The sequence below is a fragment of the Pan troglodytes genome, chromosome 21 (assembly GCF_028858775.2).
Source record: "Pan troglodytes isolate AG18354 chromosome 21, NHGRI_mPanTro3-v2.0_pri, whole genome shotgun sequence".
Classification (NCBI taxonomy): domain Eukaryota; kingdom Metazoa; phylum Chordata; class Mammalia; order Primates; family Hominidae; genus Pan; species Pan troglodytes.
This window is the reverse complement of record NC_072419.2, coordinates 40,525,944-40,537,048: the sequence shown is the minus strand read 5'-3', so window position 1 is coordinate 40,537,048 and position 11,105 is coordinate 40,525,944. Positions and strand designations below refer to the sequence as shown.

The window sequence follows — 11,105 nt, the reverse complement described above, 5'->3', positions numbered from 1 at the left end:
ATGCGTGAGGACCCTGCTGCCCACCTCCCAGGCGTGGACCCTCGTTCCCTCAGGAAGTCTCTGCTTGACATCGGCCCTCATGACTCTCAGACAGAGATCAGATGTACAGATCAAGTGAGACCAATACATTTACTATGTCATAGAAGACCTTAATTCTTATTTTTATTTTTTATTTTTTGAGACAAGAGTCTCCCTCCGTCGCCCAGGCCGGAGTGCAGTGGTGCGATCTCGGCTCACTGCAAGCTCGGCCTCCCGGGTTCACGCCATTCTCCTGCCTCAGCCTCGCGAGTAGCTGGGACTACAGGCTCCCGACACCACGCCCAGCTAATTTTTTTTTTTTTTTTTGTATTTTTAGTAGAGATGGGGTTTTACCCTGTTAGCCAGGATGGTCTCGATTTCCTGACCCCGTGATCCGCCCGCCTCGGCCTCCCAATGTGCTGGGATTACAGGCGTGAGCCACGCGCCCGGCCAGAAGAGTTTAATTCTTTTCTCATTTTTAGGTTAAAAAATGAGTAGAGGCCGGGCACGGTGGCTCACGCCAGTAATCCCAGCACTTTGGGAGGCAGAGGCTGGCGGATCACCTGAGGTCGGGAATTCGAGATTAGCCTGACCAATATGGAGAAACCCCGTCTCTACTAAAAATACAAAATTAGCCAGGCGTGGTGGCTTATGCCTGTAATCCCAGCTACTCGGGAGGCTGAGGCAAGAGAATCGCTTGAATCCGGGAGGCAGAGGTTGGAGTGAGCCAAGATCATGCCATTGCACTCCAGCCTGGGCAACAAGCGCCAAACTCTGTCTCAAAAAAAGAAAAAACAAAATTAGCCAGGTGTGGTGGTGCGTGCCTGTAATCCAAGCTACTCGGGAGGCTGAGGCAGGAGAATTGCTTGAACCCGGGAGGTGGAGGTTGCAGCGAGCCTAGATGGTGCCACTGCACTCCAGTGTGGGCGACAGAGTGAGACTCCATTAAAAAAAAAAAATTCAGGGGAAAAAAAGCAATTAAAAAAACATAACTATAAAAATAATACAAATTACAAAACAACTATTTACATAGCATTTACATTATATTAGTTATAAGTAATCTAGAGATGATTAAAGTGTACGGAGGAATGTGCATAGGTTATATGCCAATACTGCCTCATTTTATATGAGGGACTTGAGCATAGAAGGGTTTTGGAGTCCACAGAGGTCCTGAAACCAATTCCCCCTTCCCATGCCTAGGATGACTGAATTATACAGCAGCAAAAATGAATATACTCAAGCTATATGCATGAGTCTCATAAATATAATGCTCACAGAAAAAAGCAAGTTGCAGAAGGGTAAATACGGTTGATATATAAAGGTGCTAAACACAGAAAGAACTATTTAATGATATACGGATGCAGTAAAAGTATAAGAAATGTATGCAAACTTACTTAAATTCAGGGTGGTGGTTACTTGGAGTAAGGCGAATGTTTGGGATGTCAGTAGGTACCTGACAAATGGCAACTTAACTTTGTTTTGGTTTTTTTGAGATAGGGTCTTGCCCTTTCGCCCAGGCTCAAGTGCTGTGGTGGGATGATAGCTCACTGCAGCCTCGATCTCCAGGCTCAAAAGATCCTCCCTCCCGCCTCAGCGTCCCAAGTAGCTGGGACCACAAGCGCGCGCCACCACGCCCGGCTAATTTTTAATTTTTTTTTGTAGAGTTGAGGTCTCACTGTGTTGCCCAGGATGGTCTTGAACTCCTGGGCTCAAGCGATCCTCCCGCCTTGGCCTCCCAAAGTGCTGGGATTACAGGTGTGAGCCACCGCGCCTGGCCTGCAACTTTACTTATAATAATCTGTGTGGCAGATGTCATTTGGCCCATTTTATAGATGAGGAAATTGAGGCACAGGGAAGTGAACTGGCGGAATTTCAGTTCCGCTGGGTTTTGACACTGAATCAACTGGCTGAACCAGCGAGAGGACGGCCCGGCTGGCTCTCAGGCCTCTCCCGGCGCTCCCTTCCGGACCGGTGAGTGAGACTCCTGGGGCCACGCCTTGTGAAATTCTGAGGCTTCTTTTCAGGGATCGAAATCCCCTCCCGGCTCCGCCCTGCGCGTTGGGCCCCGCCCCAGCGTGTCATGAATATGCAAGTGCGAGGAAGATATTTAAAGGCGTCGGCGCCACGCGCATATCCCTGCCCGGCGCTGCCCGCCCAGTTCCTGTTCCCAGACTGAGGCCCAGCCCCCTTCGCCCGTTTCCATCACGAGTGCCGCCAGCATGTCTGACAAACTGCCCTACAAAGTCGGTGAGTCCCAGGACCTGCAGCCGGTTGCGGCCGCCCGGGGCTTGTTCGTGGCGGGGGCTGCAGGGCCGACTCGGGGCGCTCTGGACCCCCTGGAATCGCAGCCTCGGCGCGTTTCTGGCCGCGCGAAGCCACCTGGAAGTTGGAGTTCTCGCGCGGCCATGAGCGGGCCGTTCCGGGTGGCCGTGGACTACAAGTCCCAGCATGCCCCGCGACGCCGGGGCCGCCGCGCGGTCTGCGAGCCGCAAACTGGCGGCGTGCTCCGCGGGAGAGCACACCTGGCCACGGCCTGGTACGGCTGGCACCTGCCGGACCCTGCTCGGGGGGCCTGCGCCCGGCCTCCTAGGCCTGGACCGGACCCTGTCCAGCTGGGCGGCCCCGACGAGCGTCCACCCCTCTCTGGGCCTCCTACAGGGACGGCGAGGGCACCCCGGAGGGTGTATGAGGAGAGGCCTGGAAAGCGAGCCCCAGGCCGGCTCGGGTCCTCCTCTCCCCTGGGACTTTGGGCCAGTTACCCAACCTGTGGGGTCCCCCACCCCGCCAGCAGGGGCAGCCTTGCCGAAATCTCGAAGAAAATTTGGAGTGGTTTGAAAAATCCTGCTGTCCCACCGATTGAAGTGTAATACAGGGATAGTTAACGTTTACTTAGTGTTTCCTGTGGGATCGGCACTGCCTTCTAGCTTTATTCTAGTCTCATGGCTCTGTAGGGAAACTTCTCATTTTATGATGAGAATCCTGAGGCAGAGGTAACTTGCCCTCAGTCTTACAGCTGGTGGTGATGGAGCAAGATTGGAACGCAGGCCATCTAGATCTCTGAGCGCACCCTTTCACCACTGTGTGCAAGCGAATACACGCGGAACAATCCTAGTGAATTTTCAGCAAAAACCAGTTCAGTTTGGCTGGTAGCTTTTCAAGTAACTTTGACACTATTGGACTGGGTGTGGTGGCTCACCCCTGTAGTCCCAGCACTTTGAGAGGCCGAGGTGGGCGAATCACTTGAGGTCAAGAGTTTGAGACCAGCCTGGCCAACGTGGTGAAACGCTATCTCTACCAAAAATACAAAAACTAGCTGGGCGTGGTGGCGGGCGCCTTCATTCCCAGCTACTCGGGAGGCTGAGGCAGGAGGACTGTTTGAGCCGGGGAGACGGAGGTTGCAGTGAGCCAAGATTGCACCACCACACTCCAACCTGTGCAACAGAGCAAGACCCTGTCCCAAAAAAAAAACAAACAAAAAAAGACACTATTAAGTCTGGAGAATGCCATCCACATTTATGGAAACACTTGCTGTATATCTGGTGATTTACGTGTGTTTACACAATAATCTTCATAGAGGTGGACGTAATCCCGTTATATAGAGCATGAAACTGAGGCCCTTGGGAGGTGACTTGCAAAGATTCTGTTGAAGTAGTTCATCAAGTTGCTACCAGAGTAGACTGTCTCCATTGTGTGGATGCTGAAACTGAACCCAGAAAGGTTATGTGAAGGTCACATCAATAGTAGAGCTGGAATGGGGGCTTGTCATACTGTGGAGAGATTAGTGGGTCAGGATTGGGGCCATTGGGTTGTGTGGGTGGAGATAAAGCTGGATTTGGGAAATGGGGAGCTTAGCTGGGTGGGGCTAGAGGAAGGAGGCCCTGCTGTATGCCAGATCTTGATCATATGGCATTATCTTTACTTAAGGCGCATAGCAAGCTAGGGATGATTATCCACACTTTACAGATGAAGAAACTGATGTTTACAGGGGCTCTTGCTGTTCCTCTTGGCTTGTCCTGGGGACAGGTGTTCCTGTGACTTTTGCAAGTCCTTAGCTCCAGAGATTGCAGCATCTAGCCTCTCCTGTGCCTTTGGAGTTGAGGGTCCCAGGGAAAACTGTGGGGCTGGCACAGTGTCCTCGAGGGCACTGAAGGAGTTATTTTTAGCTGGAGGGACATGTGGTGGTGGAGGGGTGGAGCTTAGCAGCACAGGGCATAACCCATTGTCCCATACAGCCGGGCCCCTCCCAGGAGGGGCCTTGAGAGGGGCCTCTGCTCTAGCCCTGCCTGGCTGCCAGTTCTGGTTCTGCGGTTAATTGGCTATGGAACCTGCAGCAAACTCCTCTCTGGGTCATTAGTAAATGCTGGGACTCAGACTAGGTTCAGATTTGTGTTGTTTTTCTTTGCCACCCTTGTCATGTGCCAGCCCCTCTCATGGATCTTTCATTCAGTTCTGACGACAGATATGGTCAGTAAACAGTTGCTGACCCCTTCTCTGAGCCAGGTCGTGCTGGAGACACAAAGGTGACCCAGAGACAGGGGTGGCACAGACATGCATACAGATAAAGTAGTATTGTCTCCATTTTATGTGAGCAGATCTGCCACTTGTCTGTCTCCACGGTCACCACCCCAGTCTGGTCTCTCTCCTTGCAGGTCTCCCTGGATCTCTTGCTCCACAGATCCACACAGCAGCCAATGGGGTCTTTTCAAAAGACAAATCTGGTCTCTGAATGCTGGTCCCTGAAAACTGTAGGTTCCCCACTTCACTGGGACTGAAGTCCCAACTCATCTTACGCCTCTATTTGAGTCACCCTGGTGCACTCTTGGTTCCTCTAGCACGGATATAGTAGGTTCTTTCTGTTTCCAGGTTTTTTTCAGCACCTACTGTGTGCCAGGTACTGTATTAGGTGCTTGAGAGGAGCCTTCCAGGCCGAGAACTGCTTGGGTTAAAGCCCTGAGGTGGAAATGAGTGGAGCTTGCCTGAAGTCAGTCAGGAAGCCTGTGTGTTGAACAGCTAGTGATGGGGGAAAGTGGAGAGATGGAGGAGGGGCAGGCAGTCATGCAGATAGGGCCCGAAGATTGAGGGAAGCCATTGGAGGGTTTGCTTGTTTAGTTTTGTTTACTTTAGTAGAGTAATGGAGGTGATGTAACTTAAATTTTTAAGAGCCTCCCTCTTCTGGCTGCTGTGGGGAGAATGGCATGTTAGAGCATGGGACCAGTGAAGAGAGTGTGGCAGTGTCCAACTGAGAAGTGGCAGTGTATTTATTTCTTTATTGTTTTTTTTGGAGACAGAGTCTCCCTCTCACCCAGGTTGGAGTGCAGTGGTGCTATTTTAGCTCACTGCCACCTCCGCCTCCCAGGTTCAAGCAATTCTCCTGCCTCAGCCTCCTGAGTAGCTGGGATTATAAGTGCCCACCACCATGCCCAACTAATTTTTGTATTTTTAGTAGAGATGGGATTTCACCATGTTGGCCAGGCTGCTCTCGAACTTCTGACCTCGGGTGATCCGCCCGCCTTGGCCTCCCAAAGTGCTGGATTACAGGCTGTGAGCCACTGCGCCCAGCCTGAGAAGTGACAGTTTAGATGAAGGTGGTGAGATGCAATTGGATTGCTTATATATTTCACTTGTTGAGCCAAAAACGTGCTGATTGAGGTGAAAGAGGAAAAGAGGAATCAAATCTTAAGTTTTTGGGCAGAGTAGCTGGTTGAATGGTGGTTTCATTTCCTAAAATGGGAAGATTGGGAGAGTAACCAGTAGTGGGGGCAAAGGAGCCATGAGGACTCCAACATGACACATAATAGATCCAACTGGACATCCAAGTGGAGGTGCTGTGGAGGCAGTTGGATCACATCGAGTCTCAAGTTCAGGGGAGTAGTTTGGGCTGGAGATAAATACGTGGGAGTCATCCACGTAGAGAAGGTATGTAAAGCCATAAGACTGGATGAGCTTAATTGGTAAACATAAGAGAACTGGGAGATGATGGAGCCCTGAGGGCCCCCAAACCCTAAAGTCTGTTAGCTAAAGAGGAACCAGGAAGGTAGGTGGAAAAGCACAGGACAGTCACAGAAGCCAAGTAAAGAAAGGGTTTCAGGAAGGAGGGCAAGTCATTCATGCAATCTGTGCTGCTGGTAGAAACATGGTCTTAGGTAATTTTGCATCAGGTATGGAGATCAGGCTGGTCTTTGGACGAAAGAGCGTTTTAGTGGAGTATGGAAGTCCTTAAGGAGGAGAGGGGATATGGAATCAGGCCCCATGGAGCAGGGACAGTGTAGTGACCAGCCCCACAGGGTTGGTGGGTCTCTCCCTGTGTGCGGCGACGAGAGAGTGTAGAAATAAAGATACAAGACAAAGAGACAAGAGAAAAGGCAGCTGGGCCCGGGGGACCACTACCACCAATGCGCGGAGACCGGTAGTGGCCCCGAATGTTGGGCTGCGCTGTTATTTATTGGATACAAGGCAGAAGGGGCAGGGTAAAGAATGTGAGTCACCTCCAATGATAGGTAAGGTCATGTGGGTCACGTGTCCACTGGACAGGGGGCCCTTCCCTGCCTGGCAGCCGAGGCAGGGAGGGAGAGGAGACAGAGAGAAAGACAGCTTACGCCATTATTTCTGCATATCAGGGACTACTAGTATTTTTACTAATTTACTACTGCTATCTAGAAGGCATAGCCAGGTGTACAGGATGGAACATGAAGGCAGACTAGGAGTGTGACCACTGAAGCACAGCATCACAGGGAGACGGTTAGGCCTCCGGATAACTGCGGGCGAGCCTGACTGATGTCAGGCCCTCCACAAGAGGTGGAGGAGTAGAGTCTTTTCTAAACTCCCCCGGGGAAAGGGAGACCCCCCCCCCCGCCGCCACTTCCCAGTCTGCTAAGTAGTGGGTGTTGTTCCTTGACACCTTTTGCTACCGCTGGACCACGATCCGCCTGGTAACGGGCGTCTTCCCAGACGCTGGCGTCACCGCTAGACCAAGGAGCCCTCTGGTGGCCCTGTCTGGGCATAACAGAAGGCTCGCACTCTTGTCTTCTGGTCACACCTCACTATGTCCCCTCAGCTCCTATCTCTGTATGGCCTGGTTTTTCCTAGGCTATGATTATAGAGCGAGGATTATCATAATATTGGAATAAAAAGTAATTGCTACAAACTAATGATTAATGATATTCATATATAATCATATATAAGATCTATATCTAGTATAACTATTCTTGTTTTATATTTTATTATACTGGAACAGCTCGTGTCCTCTGTCTCTTGCCTCAGTGCCTGGCGCCCACAGGACAGCTCATCTATTTTATTTTATTTTTTTGAGACCGAGTCTCACTCTGTCACCCAGGCTGGAGTGCAGTGGCATGATCTTGGCTCATTGCAGCCTCTGCCTCCCAGGTTCAAGTGATTCTCCTGCCTCAGCCCCTGAGTAGCTGGGATTACAGGCACCCACCACCACACCCGGCTAATTTTTGTATTTTTAGTAGAGACGGGGTTTCACCATGTTGGTCAGGCTGGTCTTGAACTCCTGACCTCAAGTGATCTGCCCACCTTGGCCTCCCAAAGTGTTGGGATTACAGGTGTGAGCCACCGCGCCCAGCCAACTCATCTGTGGTAACAGGAAAGAGTGCCTGGTCTGAAGCTGTAGATGACTGCTATAGGTGACTAGTGGATTCCATAGGGGAAAAGTGGCCTGGTTCTGAATTCATCTCAGTGAATTGGGAAGTGAGATTGTCATTCAATGGGGAAAGGTGTTGGAGGGTTGAGGAGAGTAGAAAATGGGAGTAAATTTACTAGGAAAATGTCATAGGATTGCTGCAATGTGCTATGTGTCTTTTATGGTCTTAATAAATGTGATATCTTGGCCAGGTGTGGTGGCTCACACCTGTAATCCCAGTACTTTGGGAGGCTGAAGCAGGTGGATCACGAGGCCAGGAGTTCAAGATCAGCCTGGCCAACATGGTGAAACCCCGTCTCCTCTAAAAATACAAAAATTAGCTGGGCATGGTGGCGAGTTCCTGTAATCCCAGCTATTGGGGAGGCTGAGGCAGGAGAATTGCTTGAACCGGGACCTGAGAGGTGGAGGTTGCAGTGGGCCGAGATCGCGCCACTGCACCCCAGCCTGGTCTACAGAGCCAGACTATGTCTCCAAAATTATTAATTAATTAATTAAATATGATGTCTTGGTGGGGTTGTGATTGTCCTCCTGCTGGGTTCAGTGGGTCCGGTGCAGTGGAGGGTCGGGTTTAATTGGGCTGAGAGTTTTGCCAAGTGAGTTCTCAAAGGGAAAGGGGGTAGAAGGGACACTAGAAATTGGTAGGATGAATTGAATAGAAGTTCTCACCTGACAGGCCACAGCCTTGTTGGAGCTTGGCCTCTGGAAGGAGAAAACCAGAAAGATGAGGCGTGGCTAGAGTTGGGTGCTTGAAGTCCAGATTTCCAAGGAGAGCTATCACTGGTGATGGCCTACTAGGGTAGGAGGGCTGGGATGGGTGGCTTGAGTTGAGGCACAGCCGGAGTGGTCTCTCATGAGGGAGGCGTGTTTCATCTCTGAAATTGTTAAAATGCACTGTAGGAAGCTGACTGACAGACAATTTTATTGATTATTAAATTCTTAGATTATTAAATTCTCTACAGAGTCCTTTGCCTCCCACCGCCTACCTCTTTGGGTGTTTGGCAGGATCTCAGCTTCCCTAAAGATAAAAATCACCAGGAGTCTTAGACCTGCTGAATCAGATTTTCCAGGGGAGATTTACAAGCATGCCAGAGGAACATCCCTTATCGGGGAAGTCTGCAAACTTTGACCTAGGGACTGACCTAGGGTATGACCTTGGAAATGGACCAGTGTGGTAGGGGAGAGAGGAGGGTGAGATGATCAGAGGGAAGAGTATTGAGATAGTGAGTTAGCTCATAATAATATCCTTCTTTCCTGCCTGAGAATTTGAACAAATTCGAGACATTTTAGGTGGCAGATAGCACCTGAAATACTTTTTGTTACTAGTAACCACGAAGCCAGAGGATGTAGATTAGTATTTCAGGTGGCAACACCTGAAATATTACCTTTTATTACTAATAACCTCAAAACCAGAGGATATAGATTAATATGAAATCCAAATGATCCTGCTTATTGAACCCCCAGATTCAGCAGTTACCCAATCAGTTGCAGGCAAGGTGGGCCAGGGTAGGTTGGTCTCTGGAAAAGCAGAGAACACCAGCTTCCTGCAAGTGGGCAGGTGAGTGCTTGCTTGCAAAAAGAAGGGAGAGCTAAGCTGAGCACACCATTTTTTCCTCTCCGTTTTACTGGTCAGACAAGCTCACCCCACCTCCCCTGGGGCAGAGAGGCCAAGAGCATTCGTTATACGGATGAGTTCCTCCAGGTGGAAAGAAACATCAGGAGTGGGGAAGCATTTTTACATCTAAAAGGAGATCAAGGAACTGTCAAATCCAAAATGTTAGATAGTATTTATAAGTGTTGAATCACGGAGAGTGATGACTGAGAGAGGAAGATGGAGAACCAGCAGCTAACATCTTTAGGGAGTCTTTAGGGAGTGAGGAGTGGCCTGGAGGTTGGTAGGTGTCAGCAGAAAGGCAGGGTAGTGGGAAGTATCATGTGAGCTATTTTTCAAAGGGACGCTTCTTTATGTTGTAATTTTTGTGTCCCTGTGTGATTAAATGTGTTCTCCCACAAGTCAGAAAGGTGCAGGTAGGCAGGGACCATGTCTTTCTTGAGTACTCTGGCTTCATAAATACTTGTTGCATGAGTGAGAGAATGCGGTGACAGAGTGCTAAGCCCTAGTGTGTTGAGTCCACACGTGGATTGGGGTCCATGCAGTGACCGCCCCTCTTGGTTGGTGGGATGAGGGGACTCACGGAACTCCCACCTGTTTCCTCCCGTAGCCGACATCGGCCTGGCTGCCTGGGGACGCAAGGCCCTGGACATTGCTGAGAACGAGATGCCGGGCTTGATGCGTATGCGGGAGCGGTACTCGGCCTCCAAGCCACTGAAGGGCGCCCGCATCGCTGGCTGCCTGCACATGACCGTGGAGACGGCCGTCCTCATTGAGACCCTCGTCACCCTGGGTGCTGAGGTGAGGCCCACAGCTGTATCACCCCAGAGTCCTTGCCCTCCCTGGGTTCAGCCAGGGAAGAAGACGACTGTGCCAGGGTGGGGACCTTCCAAGTGTGGAGCTGACCGCGGGCCTGGAGGGGCTCCTCCCTCTCACTCGGTTTCCTCCGTTTCCCAGTGCTGCCACCCCTTGTGGTGAGTGTTCTGCAGATTTTCTCCCTGGCTGGGAAGGTCACTGTTGGCTACCCTCAAGGCATCCTCCTGATGGATGCTCTGGCAGGAAAAATTCAACACCCATGTCCTACTTAGTCTCGTAAGGGCCAGCTTGCCTTGGCCCTTCGGGGGTCACAGGCCTACCCTGGACCCATCATGGCTGCTGGATGATGGCAGCTCTGATTGGTTCAGCCTGGGTCATGTGTGCCAATGATTAACAGCTCTCCTAAGGTCTCAGAGAGTCAAGAAGCAAGCTGGTTTCCCAAAGCAGGGTAGGGCAATGGAGCCAAAATCCACAGAGGGGCTCAGGGCTGAGTCCTTGGACCTCTTTTTTCTTTTCAGCATTCACTCTTGGTGGTCTGATTTTATAGCTTTAGACACTAACTGGTGATGACTGTCATATTTTTGTACTAGCCTGGACTTCTCCTGGAACTCAAGACTGGCATATCCAGGAGCGGGGGCGTTGACGCTCCCTGGAGGTCTAGTACTCATCTCAGGCAGAACGCGTTCAAACAGACTCAGGATTTTCTGCCCCCTCTTCTTCCCAAAGCCTTCCCCACCTGAGTAAATGGAACCTCTGTTCCAGCCTTCTGGGTTCTCTCAATTCACGAATCTGGGAGTCATCTCCTCCCCTCCCTTTCCTCCCCACTCCCAACTCCCTTTACTCCAACAAGTCATCCCTCCGCAAATCCTGTCAGTGCAGCCTTCGGAGTAGACCCAGGATGTGACAACTTCTCATCATCTCCACTGCTACTGTCATATTTCTTGTCTGGAGTCTTCTCCAACAGTCTCTGCAGTTGTCCCCTTGCTTCCACCCTTTCCC

At 50.9% G+C, this 11,105-nt stretch overlaps 1 protein-coding gene across 15 annotated transcripts in view; it reads left to right on the top strand.

Moving 5' to 3' along the window:
• The first annotated feature begins 2,106 nt into the window (after positions 1–2,106).
• The window catches only part of AHCY (adenosylhomocysteinase), a 50,094-nt gene continuing 41,095 nt past the window's right edge, over positions 2,107–11,105 (top strand). For 5 of the 15 annotated variants that reach the window (XR_010154004.1, XR_010154003.1, XR_010154002.1 and 2 more), the window contains exons 1-2: positions 2,527–3,746; positions 9,901–10,091. Coding sequence is in view for 10 of the 15 variants with exons in the window: in XM_054674216.2 (XP_054530191.1) it covers positions 3,713–3,746; positions 9,901–10,091 (225 nt within the window). In the remaining 5 variants the exon portion in view is untranslated. 15 annotated transcript variants of the gene reach the window in all.